Source organism: Coptis chinensis, chromosome 9 (assembly GCF_015680905.1).
Source record: "Coptis chinensis isolate HL-2020 chromosome 9, ASM1568090v1, whole genome shotgun sequence".
Lineage (NCBI taxonomy): Eukaryota > Viridiplantae > Streptophyta > Magnoliopsida > Ranunculales > Ranunculaceae > Coptis > Coptis chinensis.
The window spans coordinates 45,585,968-45,604,649 of NC_141464.1; the positions used below are offsets into that span (position 1 = coordinate 45,585,968).

Below are 18,682 nucleotides of genomic sequence, written 5' to 3' on the forward strand. Positions count from 1 at the left end.
GCTTTAACTAAAAAAATAAAAATAAAAAATGTGTTGAACATAATGGATGGAAAAACTAAGACAAAGGAAGAACTTTCTCTACAATACAGAATTTGAAGAAATCTTCCAAAGAATGAAGCAAAACCCTTAGTGTTTCAAAAAAACAACCTTAGAATCCTTTTTTACCTTTCCTTCATAAACCAATACCCAAGCCAAGTTACAACCCATGACTTATCACTACAAGATGGTACAAAGTCTAGAATAGGTGAGAGGATGCTAAAGTGAAGGACCCGACACTTCATATGTGATTGACATTCTTTCCATGAGACTACTTTTTATTCAAAAGTTTGTTTTTTCAAGGTAGTATATGGGATGTTCAGATGCATTATTCTTTTCCCCACATACATGAGGTAAAATATTAAACCATCTTGAGAGATTCTTTTCTCGAGAGTATGACCGGTGAGGATTGAAAGTCGAGATTATCTACCCATGGTAAACTAGAGATTTTGTTTCTTGGATAGGAGAGTATAGGAGATTAACTAACACACATAAGCCTTGATTAAGAATTTTGTCAATTTTACTATCTCCCATCATAATCTATGAGTCTTTGCAAAGAATGTAGTTAGCAATGGAGACCGCCCTGTTGGAGTAAGCACTAAGTGGGTAAGGAATTTATCTCTCCGAAAAATACTATCATTCTTGAACATGCTATTGATTGATTTTGTGGGTACTATCGGCCTCACCTATTCTAACTCTAATTGGCTTGGGCCTTGGGCCTTAGCTAGTTTAAGTTGTGGGCGTGATTCTAATGTTAGTTGTTGTTACCGGATTCAGTTCTATTAGTTTTGTTGGGGCGGTTCTAATTTTTTGTATACATGGGCCGGTTTTCTTTTATTTTGGTGGGTCGGTTCATTATGGTTATGTGGATCCGCTAACATTATTTGATATTTGGTTGAGTCATGGACTTGGCTAGTTAGGTCCGAACCATGACCTTAGTCATGAGCCCATGAGCCATGCACCTTTGCTCTTAGCCGTGAACCATGGCTATGACCATGAACTTGTTGGACATGGAAATGCCGTGTTGACTTTGACTTTGACCGTTGACTATTGATAGTTGACCGTTGATTATGGAATGTTGACTTTTTCCAGATTTTCACATATTTAAAAATATGGACAAATGTAGTAATAAAATATTGTCAGAAATTGTATAACTTTGTTTGTCATTATCTAATTAAGATTTGATGTAAGTAGTGTGTAAAGCATATAAATATTGGCACGTAACAAGAGGGGAATTCTTATAAGACTTAGATATATACGTTTTTATGAGAATTAAACTACATACGAACTTAGATTCATGGACTTTAGTTTTGGGCTTTTGACGACCGATCGTTTGACTTGACTTGTGATTTGGACTCGAATAATTATCGTTGATATTTGGACTTGAGTTGTTCTTTCTTTCAAAGTCGTTTCATTTTGATAGTTGGTGGAACGGACTTATATTTTGATTATTTATATACTATTTATATTGTACACCAATGGAAATAATGTGTGCCTTTGAGGGTGACTTTAGTTCACATAAATATATTGAACGAATAGATTTCATGATTGATTATTATTATGAGTTGCTACTTAAATGAATTGTAGTATGTATGAAGGCTGAGATATTACATATGGTGTAGTGCAATATATAATTAGCACGCGAAATAATAAGTTTTGAGATTTGATATAGAGATATTTGGATATCGCGGCAATGAATAGTATTGGCACATTGATAATGTGGATTGTATTATAACGAGAAACGCTTCAATACAATTAAGTATATCTTGGCATGAGATAGAATAAGAATTATTCCGGAGATATAAAGGTATGACACCGAATAAATTACGAATCGAAAATCCTATAACCTAGCTACCACAACTCATATGATTTGCCTTTGTGATGGCGATATGATATGATTGCCCTTTCGGGCGCTTCAGCTGAATCTGAATGGCCCTTCGCATAGCCGAATAGTGGCTTGATCATTCCGCTCGCAAAATTAGAACGAGACGCCGATATTTTATGAATAATAGTGGCAAAGATTTTACATAATGACTTTCGTGTGAGGGTTTTTGGTGTGCGCATCCCGGCCAAGGTAGCTACGCATCGAGTGGTTCATTATGTGCGGGAGGCATAATGGATGTACATGTTCGGTTGGGAAGTGATTGTGGTAGCTAGGGAAAGTAGGTAAGACATAGATACAACGCGGATTTTAGGGACACGCAAAGAAAGCCTTAATTAATATAATTATGGTAATGTGTTTGTTAATGATATATCTTTAGATAGATGATTGTATATGGTTTTGCGTAAGGGTGGGTCAAACTGATTATTTGTGCGTAGACGCAACCCACTTGAATTGAGCATGAAATGCGGTAAGTATAGAATATGCTTGGTCGGTTATTAGTTTAGTTAGAACCTAAAGGCCTCGTGGAGGAACTAAATGCCTTTTATTATGCATTATGGTTTGTTGTGTGGTTAGTGGGAAGTTAAAGGCTCGATTGGAGAACTACCTGCTTTACTTATTGTAGTTAAGAATGTTGTATTAGTTGTTGGAAGTTAAAGGCTTAGCGGTGGAGGAACTAACTGCCTTTATGGATTATTGGTATGTATATGTATAAATATATGTTGTATTTTAGAGCTACTCACACCAGAATTTTTATAATGTCACTCGATTTGCATGTTTGTTTATCGGGTGTGTTCATTAAATGAACATAGTTGATAAGTCTTGACAGGTTTAGTGTTGAAGAAGGTTGGTTGCTGCTTGTGGTTTGCGTTAAGCGTTGCATTTCAGGATATGTTTTGTTTTCCTTGAGGTGATATAGATTTTCAGTTGAGACAAGGTTATTTGTATTTTCATTTGTAAATTTAAATAAAGAGTTATTGAAAAGAGATTTGTAACCTAATCTTATTTGTAAATTTTTGTAATGAAGAGGACTTTTGTTTAAGTTAAAATTTTTATTGGTTTTTAATTATCCGCATATTTAAACTATTTATGGGTTTTTGGGAGTTGAGAGTGCGTCACACCTCGAAGATCGAAGAGTCGGGAACAAATATTATTTTTTCGAATTCTGTCGAAATTCGGGGTGTGACATTAACCCTCGATTATGCCTCTTGTTTAGCCATCTTAGTGGACTAATAGTGTTTATAAGTTATGTTTTAAGATTCTGCAGGTGAAAAAGAGAGTTTTGTAGAATATTAGAGAAAAAGAGGTAAAACGGAGCAATTCGGAGCATTAAGGATCACATGGGAAGCCCGTGGACAATCAGGGAAAAGGCCAAGGAACTAGAGCTATTAAAGATGCGATGTGGACCTATTTTAAAGCCTATTTGGAAGCCCAAGGACAAAGGATTCGTTTCTTGGACCAAAGCCCGCAAAAAAGGATAGAAGGATAGAGCAGAAGAGACAAAATTGGCTAATGCGTCTGGGACACATGGATCAAGCGTCCAGACGCATTGATCGCGTCTGAGATGCATGAATAGTGCATCCAGATGCATGAATCGACACTATAGCCAATTCCTTCTCAGTTTTGGAGACGAAGTTGGACTCTGAAAGAATTCTATTTGTATTAGGAAACAAATGACGGTTTGGAATGCTTCTAGAGCTCATTGTAACCTCTATAAATAGAGGACCTAAGTGCCTCATGTAAATTGGCAATTCACTTATACTCTTGTCTCCAGAACTTGAGGCAGAGAGAGATTAATAATAAAATATCGGTTTTAACTAACTGAGTCTTAATAAATTAGTCTTTCTAGTTTTATGTTCTTCGACTCTTCTTCTTCTCGTTCTTCGTGTTCTTCCTTCTCTATGGAAAGCTAATCTTCTCCTTCAAGGGAGGAGATGAAGCCAATGCTTAAGGTTTAATGATTCTTCCGTTCATGGTGTTCCTTAATCGGGTTAGTTCTTTATGTTTTAAGTTATTAGTTCCATTGCCCACACCAGGGGATGGAAGTATAGAATAGGGTTTATGTTTTGCAATATTAAAAGCATGCTAGTATTCTTTACTTTTCTTCTAGTAGTATAATTCTGTAGAGTTAGGGAAGTTTTCTTTGTGTTGCCTTAGAAGGGGTAGCTCAGGGAGTGGCTGCCTAGGGGAAGTATTCTTTGTGTTTGCCTTAAGTGGTGATTCATTGAATGGTCACCCTATTAGGAAGTACTCCTTGATGTTGCTCTTGGTAATACATTGAATGGCTGCCTGAGCTTACATAAAACGAAAGAAGATATTAATAGCATAAACATAGGAACAACCTTAAGTAGAGTCAATTGTTAACGATGTTTTTCATTCAAGAGGGCATCGCTTTCATTTCGATTGCCTAATTGTAGTCTACTTGTAAGAACAACCATGAAGCAGAAGGTCATAGATTAAAAGTATTGGTGGATTCTAATCTCTTGAATTTCCTCTCTTATAAATTCTCAATAGTTTAGTTAATTTAGTTTAGTTTAGCATTAGAATCTAAAATCTCTACAGTCATAGTTTTTAATCCCTTAAACCCCCTTTCCAGTCTTGTCCTTCACATAACATACACTTAAAAGTGGAATGATATCCTACTCATCCTTTACTTATTGAGGGATAATTAGGTTTTGATACGCTTCTATTTTGTTCAACGACCATACACCATCTACATACACAAAAAGAAGCATTGTCATGAGCTTAGAGCATCAATCATTTCTATGCTTCCAAAGTTCAACGGTTTAGACAATGTTCAACTTTATGTTCACATGAACAAATTTATATCAGTCCTCAGAACTTTCAATAACCAGAATATTAGGGATGAGAGTATCAAGTTAATTCTTTTTTCACTCTCACTTTCGAAGGAAAAGCATCCGAATGGTTAACCGTGATAGCCGATCAATTCAATCAACAACTAGGAGAAGTTGAGAACAAAGTTTATGAACAAATTCTACCCACTTAAAAAAGATGCCATGCAGCAAGCCATCAACAATTTCAAAGGGAAGGTGGATCAAGAATATCATCAAAGTTGGGAGAAATTCAATAATTTGCTAGTCTCATGTGCACGCGTCATGGTTATGGTAAAAGCACTTAATAATCGGGCTCATTTTTCTTTCAAGAACTTTCTACTATGAACAAGCAGATGATTCAGTCAGTGCATCAAGGTAAGTTTACATCATTAGATGGAGAGGAAGCCTACAAATTTCTCGAGAATTTAGCTGAAGACACTCAACAATGGAGTACTAGCAACAAGGACGTAGCTAGAGTGGAGGGAGTGCCAAAGCAATTTGGTAACCAAATTCGTGAAGACCCAAATCAAGCGATGTTATCAATTATGGCAAGCCTATCAATAGAACTTGAAACGCTGAACAAGAAGTTTGATAAGTTCTCTATGAATCCTCCAAAAGCAAACAATTTCCAAGCTAAACTGCAGCCATCCAAGCATTGTTATGTCATTTGTGAGCTATGCTCTGATGAATGCCATACCACTGAAGAGTGTTCGTACTATCTGGATACTAATCCAGAGGCATGCAGTATCAACTCTTTAGGAAAAATAACCAGTTCAATCAAAGACAGAATTATTAGACGCCACAAAATACAAATCAGAGGAATTTTCCTCCAGGATTCCAGAATCAGTCTAATCAGTTCTAGAATAACCAGTATCAGTTCCAAGACCGCCAGCAACCATACAGAAATCAACATTCATACCGAACCAACAATACCAAGCTAACACAAACAGAGAGTTAGTACCCGGATCTTATGAGTGGATATATTGCCCCTACGCCTCAGTCGAGCAAAGTAGTTATCCCACATCTGGAAGAAGCTATCACCACCATTGTCAATGAGCTGAAACAGACAAATCAAAGAACTCAAAAGTTGGAGAATAACTTTAGTGTCATTCAAGGCCAGATAGGGCAAATCACTGTTGCCTTGAAAGAAAGATCGAAAGGAGCATTGCCAAGCTAATCGGAACCAAATCCAAAAGGAAGAGGTGTCTTGTAGGTGGATAACCTGGAGATTACTCAGTCGAATGACCAAGTTAATGCTGTCACCACTCTAAGGTCAGGCAAGAAAGTTGATAACAAAGTTGTCTATGAACTAGGAAAAGATTCTGCGGAGCCTAAGGTAAGTTATGTCCCCACCATCCCACCCAATTCTAACACTCCAGATATATCTAGTGTTATGCCACCTGCTGAAGAAACTGTTACAAAAGAAGTTGAAGGAACTCTTGTGGAAGTAAGTAAGAAGAAGCCATCACGAGTAACTCCACTGTCCTCACTCCACTATCGTTACCAAGCCAACCGAAGCCGAAAGAAGAGAACCGATATTGAAGAATCCGCCAGCACTATTTCCTTCGAAACTAGTGAATACGAGAAAGGATGACCAGTATAAGGAGATTTTCAATGTCTTTCAGAATTTACAGATTAATATCCCATTTCTGACCGCCATCAAGTAAGTTCCCTCGTATGCCAAGTTCGTGAAAGATCTAGTGAAGAAGAAGACCAACATTCCAAAAGAAGTTTTTATCGCTCAAAGATGTTCATAGTACCTACAGAATCTAGCGGTTGTGAATCTGAAAGTTCCTGGAAGTCCTACTGTTACATGCAGAATTGGAGATTCTTTGGAGAAGCAAGCTTTATTAGATTTGGGTGCAAGTGTGAATCTTCTACCATATTTCATCTACGATAAGTTGGGCTTGAAGGATCTCAAACAGACTAATGTTACTTTACAGTTGGCAGATAGATCAGTGAAGAAACCTAGAGGAATAATTGAAGACATCAATCAAGATCGAAGATTTCTATTATCCGGTTGATTTTATAGTACTCGACACATAACCTACATCTAGTAGGCAGATACCAATCATTCTAGGCAAACCATTTTTTGCCACTGCAAATGCACTCATCAACTATCAAACGGTAATATGACGTTATCCTTTGGCAATATGAGAGTCGAGACCAATGTTTTCCATATGTTACAGCAACCACAGGAGGTGTGTGTTGTGAACGAAGTAAGCATGATTGAAGTGTTAGTACAGGATTATCTGACTCATTCATATCCTACTGATGAGTTATTAAAAGCTCTAATAGACTCAGCCTGTGAGGAACTTAGTGTTGAGGCAATCAATGTGAATTTGGATTTATCACCTGTCATAGATAACAACAAGTTCAAAGAAAAGTTTGAATCGCCTATGCCTAATGGACCATCTAAAAAGAGCTTAAGAAGGAGCCACCTAAGCTAGAATTGAAGCATTTGCTGTCTACACTCAAGTATAATTTCTTGAGAGATTTGGGAACCTACCCATTAGTCATTGCATCAGATTTGACTGAGGAGCAGGAATCTAGGTTAGTAACACTTTTAAGGGAATATAAGACAGTTATAGGTTAGACAATTGATGATATCAAAGGGATCATCCCTATAATAGTTCAACATAGGATTCATTTGGAAAAGGATTCCAAGACTTCTAAGCAACTACAGAGGAGGCTTAATCCGTAGATGAAGGAAGTATTTTGAGAAGAGGTCGTCAAACTCCTTGACACCGGCATTATCTACCTTATTTCTGATAGTCAATGGGTTAGTCTAGTTCAAGTTGTGCCAAAGAAGTCCAGAACCACAGTGATTGAAAATGAGAACAATTAGTTGATTCCAACCAGGATTTAATTTGGATAGAGAGTTTGCATTGATTACAAGAAGTTGAATAGCACATCGAGGAAATATCATTTTCCATTGCCATTCATCGATCGGATGTTTGAAAGATTATTTGGACAACCTTACTACTGCTTTCTTGATGGTTACTCAGGATATTTTCAGATCCATATTCACCCTGAGGACCAAGAAAAGACCACATTCACATGTCCATTCAGAACATTCGCCTACCGTTGTATGCTTTTTGGTCTATGCAATGCACCGACCACTTTTTAGCGATGCATGATGAGTATTTTTGACGACATGGTGGAGAAATATGATAAGAGCCCAAAACTGTAGTTTTAACCCCTTAACCATCATACTTTTAGACCAATTATGTGAGTAATAATTAAGAGTTAATACTGATTACGTGTTTTTATGCATTTCAGGCTTCAAAGTCCATTATGTGTAGAAATGTGCCACTTTAGCGAGATAAAGGAGCAAAGGTCGGTTGCTAAGGAGTTCGTGAATAAAGGCCAAGATTCAAAGGAGACAAAGCCTTTGTAAAGCCCTGGTCAAAAGCTGAAAAGTCAACACGAAAGCGATTGCACAAGTCGTAGTGAGAACTTCCGAAGGCCGTATCTTTGGACTCAGACCTCGGAATTGGGAGTATCTTATGTCAAAACGACCGGCTCGGAAAGAGCTTCCCAATGGTCCAAGACTTGACCCAATCAGAAGAGCAAAAGTGGACGAAACATCTGTCGAAGGCGACTACAGCTGAAGAGCCCATTTTGGACTAAAGAAATTGGGTTTTGGGCCCGATTTTCCGGCCCAAAACATGGCTCCAAGCCCATACACGATTTTTGGATATGAAAGTATAAAAACAAAAGCTTAGCTCTTTGTTAATGGTAGATAGTTAGGTTAGAAAATAAATTAGGTTAGGGTAAGAAAAGTAGCCATTAAACCTTAGTTCTAGATGTAGTTTTAGATTAATTAATTAGTTTTTATTCTTGCCTTAAATTCAGTATTAAATTATTGTTATTGCTATTCATTAGATAAATAAAGTTAATTAGTTCTCCATAATCTAGTTTCCTTTTCATTTATTTATTAGCTTAAATCCTTAGATTTACTTATTTGTCATTATTAGTTTAATTCAATTATTGCATGAGTAGTTTCAAATTGAGTTTAAACAAATAAAGTTCAAATCTTTATATTATGTCTTGTTTAGATTCCATGAGAAATGATAGTCTTATGATTCTCGGCTAAACCTCCATTAGAGGGGGTTGAAAAACTTTGATGAAGATTGATTTCCATTAGCATAGAATAGTCGTAATTTCCCATTCAACTCTAGAAGTAATTAGTCTACCATGAGAATGGGGTTGAATACTTCACATGCTAGATGTTAGTTGGTAGAGATTACCATGAACACTAGGGATTAGGAAGAACCAATTGTTCTCACAGTAGCGATTCTATTCGATTACTGACGATTCGTCGTTAGTAAATTAAGTCGAAGTTAAAGGTGGATTCAAATCCCCTAATTCCTTATCATTGAATCATTTTAGTTCATACCTTGTTATTTGAATTATCGTCTTGTTAGTATAAATTGAATCCGTTGTATAATCATTAGAATAGAAATTTCACATAACACATTACTCTCACCATTGTTCTTTGTGCTTGTTCAATTGAATTTGTTTAAGTCTTGAGAGTTAAGAGTGGAACGAATCCTTACTCATTATATTGCATGATTATGTTTTGAGAGTAAGAAGAATTGATTTAAACGTAAGAACGGTAGGATTACGTATTAGTGTAGTTAACATTAATATTTAGGATTTCTACTATTTTTATGGTTATCAAAATACATGGAAGTTTTTATGGATGATTTTTCAGTTTTTGGATCATCTTTTGAGGATTGTCTACACTATCTCTCCTTAGTCCTTAAACGTTGTTGCGATACCAACTTAGTTCTGAACTGGAAAAAGAGTCAATTCATGGTAAAGGAATGGATAGTGCTGGGTCACCAAGTTTTAAAGGAATGAATTCTAGTAGATCGAGCGAATATTGATATTATAAAGGATCTACCCAAGCCGAGAACTGTCAAAGATATCCGTGCCTTCCTAGGTCACGCGGGATTATACCGTTGATTTATCAAAGATTTCAGCAGAATTGCAAGACCGCTGTCACATCTGTGAGGGAAAGATGTTGTCTTTGATTTTTATGACTCATGTGTCGAAGCTTTTATGAAGTTGAAGAAGGCACTCACTTCAACACCAATCATTCGTGCACCTGATTAGAGCTAGCCATTTTAGATCATGTGTGATGCATCTGATTATGCTATAGGAGCCGTTCTAGGACAAAGAGACAAGAAAGTGACGTACACAATCTATTATGCTAACAAGACTCTATATAGAGCTCATATTAATTATTCTACCACTGAGAAGGAGCTCTTAGCTGTCGTCTATTCTCTTGACAAATTTTGTCAATATCTTATAGGTTCAAAGGTAATAGTCAATACTGACCATGCTGCCTTGCGTCATTTACTCGCTAAGCAGGATCCCAAGCCTAGGCTGATCCAATGGATACTACTTTTATAAGAATTTGATTTGGAGATACGTGATAAGAAAGGAACAGAGAATGTCGTTGCTGATCACCTTTCTAGATTGCTAGTGGAGAATACGGAAGATAATTTACAAATATGTGAGACTTTTCCTGATGAGCAGTTGTTCAGTATATCAGAAGTACCATGGTATGACCACATCGCAAATTATCTTGTGACCGACAAGGTACCATTGTATTGGAGCAAGCAAGAAAAAGATTTATTCTACTTAAAGGCCAGAAATTATTTTTGGGATGATCCATATTTATTCAAGAAGTGTTCGGATCAGATTATTCGAAGATGCATCCCAGAATTGGAACAGGAATCCATTCTATCATTACATCACGATCAAATTTTACGGAGGAGGACACTTTGGCTGCAAGCGCATCGCAGACAAGGTATTACAAGCTGGATTCTATTGGCCTACTCTTTTTAAAGATGCAAATGTTTATTGCAAAGCATGTCCAAGATGCCAATTTTTGGGTAAGACCTCGAAAAAGTTCGAGTGGCCTCAACAACCGATCCTTATCTCATAATTTTTTATGTATAGGGTATAGATTTCATGGGACCATTTCTGCCTTCTTTTGGTTACACCTACATTCTACTGGATGTGGACTATGTTTCAAAGTGGATTGAAGCAGTTCCTACAAAGACCACCGATCATGAAGTCGTCATGGACTTTTTGAAGAAGAACATTCTACCAAGATTTGGAGCACCGAGAGCCATCATCAGTGATAACGGTTCTCACTTTTATAACCGTATATTTGGGAATCTTATGGCAAAATATGGAGTAATTCACAAGCTAGCTTTACCATATCATCCTCAGACTAATGGTCAAGCAGAAGTTTCGAATAGGGAAATCAAGAGTATTCTGGAGAAGGCAATTAATCCTTCTAGGAAAGACTAGTCTCTTAGACTCCAAAATTCACTATGGACATACATAACAACATTCAAAACACCCATAGGGATGTCACCCTATTGCTTGGTATATGGAAAGGCGTGTCATCTACCTGTTGAGTTAGAACATAAAGCCTATTCGGCAGTGAAAGAGATGCATTTCAGCCTAGATCAAGTAGGAGAAAGGAGGAAGCTTTAGATCAGTGAATTAGAGGAATTGAGAAGTGATGCTTATGATAAGTCAAGGATTTACAAGGATAAGACTAAAGCATTACATGACAGAATAATTCTAAAGAGAGAATTTGAGCCTGGATAGAACGTTCTGGGGGAACTCTCGTCTAGAAATTTTCCCTGGAAAGTTAAGATCTAGATGGATGGGATCGTTTGTAGTAAGACATGTCACACATTTTGGAGCTATTGAAGTAGAATACATAAAGAGAAGAACTCGTTTCAAAGTCAACGTTCATCGACTGAAGCCTTTTCTGGAGTTACCTACTGGAGACGTGGAGGCCATTTTTCTCAAGGATCCAGTTTATCAGACCACTGTTGAAGCGGAAAATTGGGTAAGTTACCTACACACCTTAAAGACTACATTCTATGTCTTGCTAAACCTATTACTCTGTCTAGTTTAAGTTTTTTTGCATGAAGAAGCCAAGCGTCGTAAGCTTGACTCCTTAGGATCTCATTAGTATAAGTTTCACCGATAGTCGGGCCCTCAAATTTTCATAACTTTATCCTTTACTAAGAGGAGTTGCAAGCGCCGGAGTCAAAGTTTCATAACTCTAGTAGACCGAGTATAAAATGTCTACAGGAAGTAAGCATGTTGTTGAGAGATTAGTTTTGAGATGGAAACCTAAGTGTTCACCACCTGTTAGTTTGTGGGATTTACTCCCCATTGCTCTTCAAAGGAAGATTATTTCTATCGGTTGTGTAGGGTTTGTAGGAACCGTTATGGTTTCATGTAATGATTTACAAACTGAGAAAACCCATGCGCAGCGGAATAAAGGGTTCTCAAGATTTGGTTTAGAATTAATATCTTTGATCAGCTGTGATATCTCTAATTATCAGCAACCTCTTGATCTTCTGTTGTATTCTTATCCTTATAATGGACGTTGTGTGGGCAACGATCTTCCAGCCCCTTCTTTCTCTCTTGTTGGCCTCTCTCACTCTCTTAGTTTAGAACTGAATTTAGGAACTAACTTTCCTTGAGCAAAACCTGAGTATGTCGGCCAGAGAAAGAGGGGTTTCTTTATATATGCTATAACATAGACCATGAGGAGAAATTAGGGTTAGGTCTCGACAGGCTTGGGCTTCCCATGTTTGCCCAGAACACACGGCCCAAGTCCGTTAACAAATGGCTTATTCCACTAAAGGTCATTGTTGCACTACCGCCCTAATCCCAAATTACGTGTATGGGCTCCATATTATATGCTCGTTGATCTCCCCATGTTTAAGATATCGAATGCCCGTTGATTAAGTCAAGTTACTGACAACTACATTAATTAACTTCTTATGTCCTTGAGTAGAACCACTCAACCTCATTGTCATGTCGGATTAAAATCCACCTGCAGGGTTTACATGACAATCCTTATGAGCTCCTCAAGGGGACATCATCAACCCGACTTCTTCGGGTCACAGATTCCTTCTATAATCAACATCACACCTTACATACAATGTCATTACCCAATCCATCGAGTTTGTTGATTCACAAATGAATCTCACTCATTGATGATTTAAAGCAATGTACAATGCACGTAAGTGCCCATTACTATATCCGGATTAAAAGGACAAGCATCCATAATAACAGAGGTGTTTGTTCTCTTATATAGTCAGTATAAAGAGAAACACCCTCACTTGGTCCTATTCAATACACACAAAGTGTACTAGTGTAATCTTGTAGTCAAGATAGACTAATACCATATTATACTACAACCGTACCAATGGTTTGTCCAAATCTATCTAGGTTGTGAACGTTTACTTATACTTTATAAGGTATTGATGATATGATCTTCTGTGTATCGCCACACACCATATCATCTACAACATAAAGTATTAGACACATGCACATAACTAATAACATATATCACTACACTAGAAATGCCTGAAAACAACAATTTATTCCGTCCTAAATCGATATTGTCGGACTCCGTCGCAAATAGCCCTGTCGTTAATATTTACAACGGGAAACAGTGATGGTAAGTTGAATTAGAATTGCGACAGACATGAGACAATTTATGTCATCGTTAAATTTAAGACACGGAAAATCGTCATAAAGTTCTTTACAATATTCTCCATCGTATTAGTTTAAATTTTTTTTTTTTTTGGTAGAATCTATTTTTTCCTAGACACTCACCCCTGCTAATTGTTACCTGATTTGACGTTTCTCAAATCATAAAATCAACTACACAAAAGCTACATACTAAGGCAAGACATTTCAAAATTTGATACATAATCCATTGATAATAATTTCCAAAATTTTCAATGTTCTCAAGTTTTTGATTGCCAACAACTAAGTTTTCAAAGCATACAAGGTAGAATAAGAACATAATGAAGAAACAATTTAAAATTTCTATCTTCATCACCTCTGTGCATATGAATCACACAACCTTTCATGATGGTAAACAACCTTGAAAGTTTTCTAGAGATGGAACCAGCAGAGACAAGCAACACGGTAGGAGCATTATTAGTCCAACACCTCTCCACACAAAGAAATGTAGCTAACTGCTTACCGCCTAAGCGAAGACATTGTCACTGAAGTAAGCAATGTTTCACAACACTAAGCTAATACGAGTCTTTCGGCCTCATTAGCACTTGCAACATAGAGAGTAAGCTTTCAACCTTAAATATGAAATAGAACTCCTGCCGAAAAAGAATAAAAATTTATCCTTCAACACATGACAAGGCAAAAACTCTCTGCAAATGGAGTTATATACTAGTATCAAGTGCATGCAATCTAAAAATCATTATAAAACATATAGTTTCAAGCCTCCATCATGCACCATACCACATAATTAGTAGAGCACATTTCTACATTATCAAGAAACATAGAGTATACCTATATATACCTCTAGCTAGTTAAATTTAAAGAATCGCTAGCCAGGCCACTTGGAAATATAGTCTAAAATGGTGGAGTCCCATAAGGAATTCATAACAAAGAAAAACAAGGAAAATGTTCTCTACCATTTATGGCGTTAGATAATCCAGAGTCCCACACATGGTTTGTCTTTAGTGTGTTAAGTGGACTGACAATCCAACAAAACACACTGGCAACACTAATCTGACAATTGCTTGCTACAAGAACAAATACACAAGTATCTAATTATAGTACTTTAAAAGAAAGAGTTACGCATGTACCTTCTTTTATAATCAGGATTGCACAAAGTAAACCAATATTAAATTAAGGACAAAAGATGAAAACAATTGAGTTAAATATCATTAGATAGACATACCATACCATATGATGCTAAAAGGTTTACAAGCTTATTGAAGTAGAAGGCCTTATGTCATTTCGACCCAACACTAGCAACTTTGGATCAGCTCAAGATAATCACGTGAATGGTTCTGGAACGTACATACTACAAACACTAAACAAATGAATAACAAGATTTCTTAAAACATTATAGGTTAGATAATTGTGAAACTAATGATAGATGGTTGGTTGTTGAATGAATCTAACAACAATCCAGTTGGTTTAACACATAAACCACAATCTGTTAAAGCAAGTCGAGCATTAAGACTAAAATGCGTCTTAGAACCATAAAGTACTTCAAAATAAAAATATAGATATCCACCCAACATTTTCAGGTGCCCATCCTGTATAAATGTAAGGATTTTAGAAAAGAAATGATAAAAGAAGAACGAAGACAAACATGCACGATATATCACAGGACAGCAATAAAGAGTTCTCCTAGAAGTTAACTCACATTGTCTCCTCTGGAAAGTTTTCCTCCAAATAGTAGCAGCATAGAATCAGATATTGCAGTTGAATCCCGCAGGAAGACTGAGTTTACTTTCACCTTCTCATTAAATACTAGCCAGTGATATGGAATGTTCGACTCCCGACCATTAACTAAGTTCTACTAAATTAAAATTAAGAACTTGAGAAAAAAAAGAACCCACTTTTGTGCATTTAAGTACTTTAGGCAAGAGAAGATGAGGAATATCTAAGAAATGTAGCAATGCACTTGAGATAAGCATGCAGAAATAAATAAATAAACAATTGCAGCTCGACATAACAAAATAGACATACATAGGATTTCTTTCCATCGATTCTTAATCGTACCTATTTCTGAGTAACCACCAAAAAAAGAATGTCCCAAGTATCAAAGCACACAATGTGCCTTGGATAAACACGCAGGAAAAGAAAACAAGATGCAATTTGGAAGAAAATATGGAAAAGAAACGTACTGAATAGAGAAGCACACGCCCATCCTCCATTGTCTTCAATGATACTAAAGTTTCCTTGTTCTGTAAAACATACCACATCAGAATTTTATTGCAGCAAATTTTCAATGTGTATAGAAAAAAAAATATGCATTAGATGAGGAAATAGAAAATTAATTTAGATGCAGCAAATTCCGTTTTCTTTTCTTTTTTTTTTTAACAAGGCATGCAAGAAACTGAGAGAGATATAATTCACCAAGTTTGCTGTTTATCTATGAATTGAACTAGTAAATTGACGTACTGACTTATTTTATTACTTTTTGAATGGTCTATTATGAGTCTCTTCAAATGAACCCAATATTTCTTAGCACGTGTTTGAAGCCGGAAGTTCAACTTTCAGAAAGTGTCTCCATATACTTTTTGTATACTCCCAAAATATATGAGACTTTCAAGCTGATTTAGGAGTTGATAGGACTGGTTTCGTACTCCAACTCCCTAATCTTGAGCAGTTCCGACTCATCAGTAGAAATATGATAAGTTTCAAATCCTAAAAGTAGGGAGTAGAGGTAGAGTTAGGATGTAACTTGAACTTGAGCAAGTTAAAAAGAGCTAAAAATGTACCTAAAAATCCCAACTCCAGAAGTTGGTTTCAAACACAATCCTTAACTACAATGCCTAGAAAAGTCTAAGATCATGAACAGGACATTTGCACATGGAACTTCAGTTTTAAGAGAAATAAACCACCCATCATTCATTACTTCCACTCTTCTAGTTTGGAGCACAAGTCAAAATGCTATTTCTTGAATATAACAGGTACTTCTCCATCAAATGAAATCCAAATTCCTAATTTCAGTTGAATACATTTCTTTGATGGAGAAGTACCCATCATGAAACCACAGAAAATTATTAAAAAAGTACCCATCATGTAACTTAAGAAAACGTAATAAAACATCTAAAAGCTCACTAAAGTAAATGCATTGCCATTTTGCGGTCGAAAAAATGATATCGACATTAATAATGAGGCAAGAACAAACAGACAAAAAGTAAAAACTTACAGGGAGAGACCCACCACAACTGAGCATATTCCTGGAAAAAGACCAGCACGGATGTGAAGATCCATCATTGCTCCACAAATTGCAGATGTGAAGATCGTCGTCTACCACACCAGTATCCTTGAGGATACAAATGAATTCTTTCATAAGGGAATCAATAGCTTTTAACGTTGGAGAGGATAGGAAGTTCTTCCAACAATAATCAGTCCGAATACTCTCTTTTCGGCATTTTTCCGGCCTTCTTCATAGGGCGCGTAATTAGTGCAAGGTGATCACTTTGTAGTCCCCCAGCAAATAACCTGGGCCTTCGTGATGTTCAACAAGCTAAAGAGAAGAGGTAACAACTTGTTTATTGTACCATTAACATAAGGAATCTTTATTGCTCAAGCATAAAATTTTAGTGGATTGCTTTTTATGAGAGCACCATTGTATAACTCAAATTTAAAGCAAACAACCATCCCAAAGACACAATCATTACAAACTCACCATCAATATTTCTTTTTGTAGCAATCGAAAACCCAACTCAAACTATCCTATTATAGAAGATAATGTAATATAATAGACCACAAGTCAGCACAATAGACCACAAAAAGGAAAGACAAACAAAACTAAGTTATCCTATTTGTCATAATTTCAAACTCTACAAACCCAAGTTTCTAAGTTTTAGAAACATATCAAGCCCAAATCAATTTTAGCAGAGAAAACATGAGAATCAACTCACCTAAATCAAGTCTAGTCGAAATCAAGGCAAGGCAAGTCTAAGTTATCCTATTTGGTATACAGGTGTTCATGCCTCTAGCAAGGCAATCGAGTGTTTATAAGATATTATGAATTATCAAATCTAAGGTAGACAACAACTCCAACAATGATTATTATGAGGCCTATCAAGATAAAAAATGTAGCATCGATTAAAAAGAATAAAAATCGGTACTCTATAGTCTATATTGAAACTTAAAGTACCAATGCAAATGTATCGTCGGATAAAATGAGAACTGCAATTCCAGAATTTGAACATAAGACTAGAACAGACATTAAGGCACAGTTAAACAAGCCTCATGAAAGATAACTAAATACATATGGTATTGCATACCTAATGGTCGTAGAAGCGGGAACGACGCCTCCGACTACTGCCATAAGCAAACAAATACACAAAATATATTACCTACATGAACACGATGAGAAAATGAGTATATATTTAACCATCAAAACACTACCAACCTGCGATGACCAGAGCTCCCCTTAGAGGGCATACATGAACTGAAAAACTCGACATCATTGTCATCAACTCTATACTCCGCAATATCTACAGATGTCACAAAACCCTCGTCAAAATTTGAAGGATCAGGATGAAGTATGAACAAGATGGAATCAATTGGGCAGTTGGGCTGCGAAAAGATCATGTGTGACACCATCCCTACGAGTATCACATTTTTACAGTTTATCACTTACCCGCTACAAGTTCACACATAAATCAAACATCCAAATGTTTTAAAGCTTTACAACATCCGCCCTACCTTCCTTTGTTTCAATATCAAACCAGTGATTAACATCTAATCAAACCAGTGGTTTCCCAATAAAATAACTAGATTACAATCGGTGATGTTGAAATCCCCAATTTTAAAAACCTAGAAAATTGAAAACCCCCACTTCAATTAAACCAAAAACCGAAATTGAATTAACATAAAAAGGCATGCTTAAGCAAAGAGAAAAGAGGGTGATGGAGAGAAACCTGGTGATAAATGATTAAATTGAATAGTCTTACCTACGAAATAAAGCGATGAAACTTACAAACGCAAGTTAAACTAAACTAATTTTATGGGTCTTATATTTTTATCAAAGTTTCTACTCTCAAGTCTATGAGATATAGTGGAGTAGAGTGATTCGTTCCACTCTTAGTCCTTCCTCATGCTATGTTCTCAAGTGTAAGTACTCAAAACTAAAAGTTTAATGAGAGTTTTACGAAAAAGGCAACTAGACTACGATGCAACTACCCACAAGATGCAACTAGTCGATTATCAAAATAACTATGGTTATGCTACGTTGATTCTATGATAAGGAGTTAGAGGGGGATTGATTCCACCTTAACTCGACTTAATCCTATTAATCCATTTAATCGTCATAATCCGAATTGAAGCGCTTTTGAGAACAATTGGTTCTTCCTAATCCCTAATT

The 18,682-nt window shown here is 36.4% G+C and overlaps 1 protein-coding gene across 6 annotated transcripts; it reads right to left on the bottom strand.

Annotated features, from left to right (window-relative positions):
• Positions 1-13,507: 13,507 nt before the first annotated feature.
• LOC147476252 (DExH-box ATP-dependent RNA helicase DExH5, mitochondrial-like) lies at positions 13,508-18,228 on the bottom strand. 6 transcript variants are annotated; one of them, XM_086584756.1, is made up of 5 exons: positions 17,729-18,228; positions 16,514-17,637; positions 15,483-15,542; positions 14,999-15,151; positions 13,508-13,934 (listed from the first exon to the last, which is right to left on the bottom strand). In XM_086584756.1, the coding sequence occupies exons 2-5, from the start codon at positions 16,655-16,657 to the stop codon at positions 13,857-13,859; spliced, it is 435 nt and encodes a 144-aa protein (XP_086440882.1). In that variant the 5' UTR covers positions 16,658-17,637; positions 17,729-18,228; the 3' UTR covers positions 13,508-13,856. The 6 variants fall into 6 exon arrangements, 2 of the variants coding, with proteins under 2 accessions (XP_086440882.1, XP_086440881.1); XR_015209315.1 differs by lacking the exons at positions 13,508-13,934; positions 14,999-15,151 and adding an exon at positions 13,947-14,650; XR_015209314.1 differs by lacking the exons at positions 13,508-13,934; positions 14,999-15,151 and adding an exon at positions 13,947-14,659.
• Positions 18,229-18,682: the final 454 nt, after the last annotated feature.

What these genes read in the sequence shown, in the direction of transcription:
- LOC147476252 (XM_086584755.1), bottom strand. Translation starts at nt 16,581, where the DNA reads ATGATGGATCTTCACATCCGTGCTGGTCTTTTTCCAGGAATATGCTCA. An exon ending in CAGGAATATGCTCAGTTGTG is followed by an intron (nt 15,543 to 16,527) that starts GTGGGTCTCTCC and finishes TATGTTTTACAG; the next exon opens with AACAAGGAAACTTTAGTATC. An exon ending in AACTTTCCAGAGGAGACAAT is followed by an intron (nt 14,889 to 14,998) that starts GTGAGTTAACTT and finishes ACATTTATACAG; the next exon opens with GATGGGCACCTGAAAATGTT.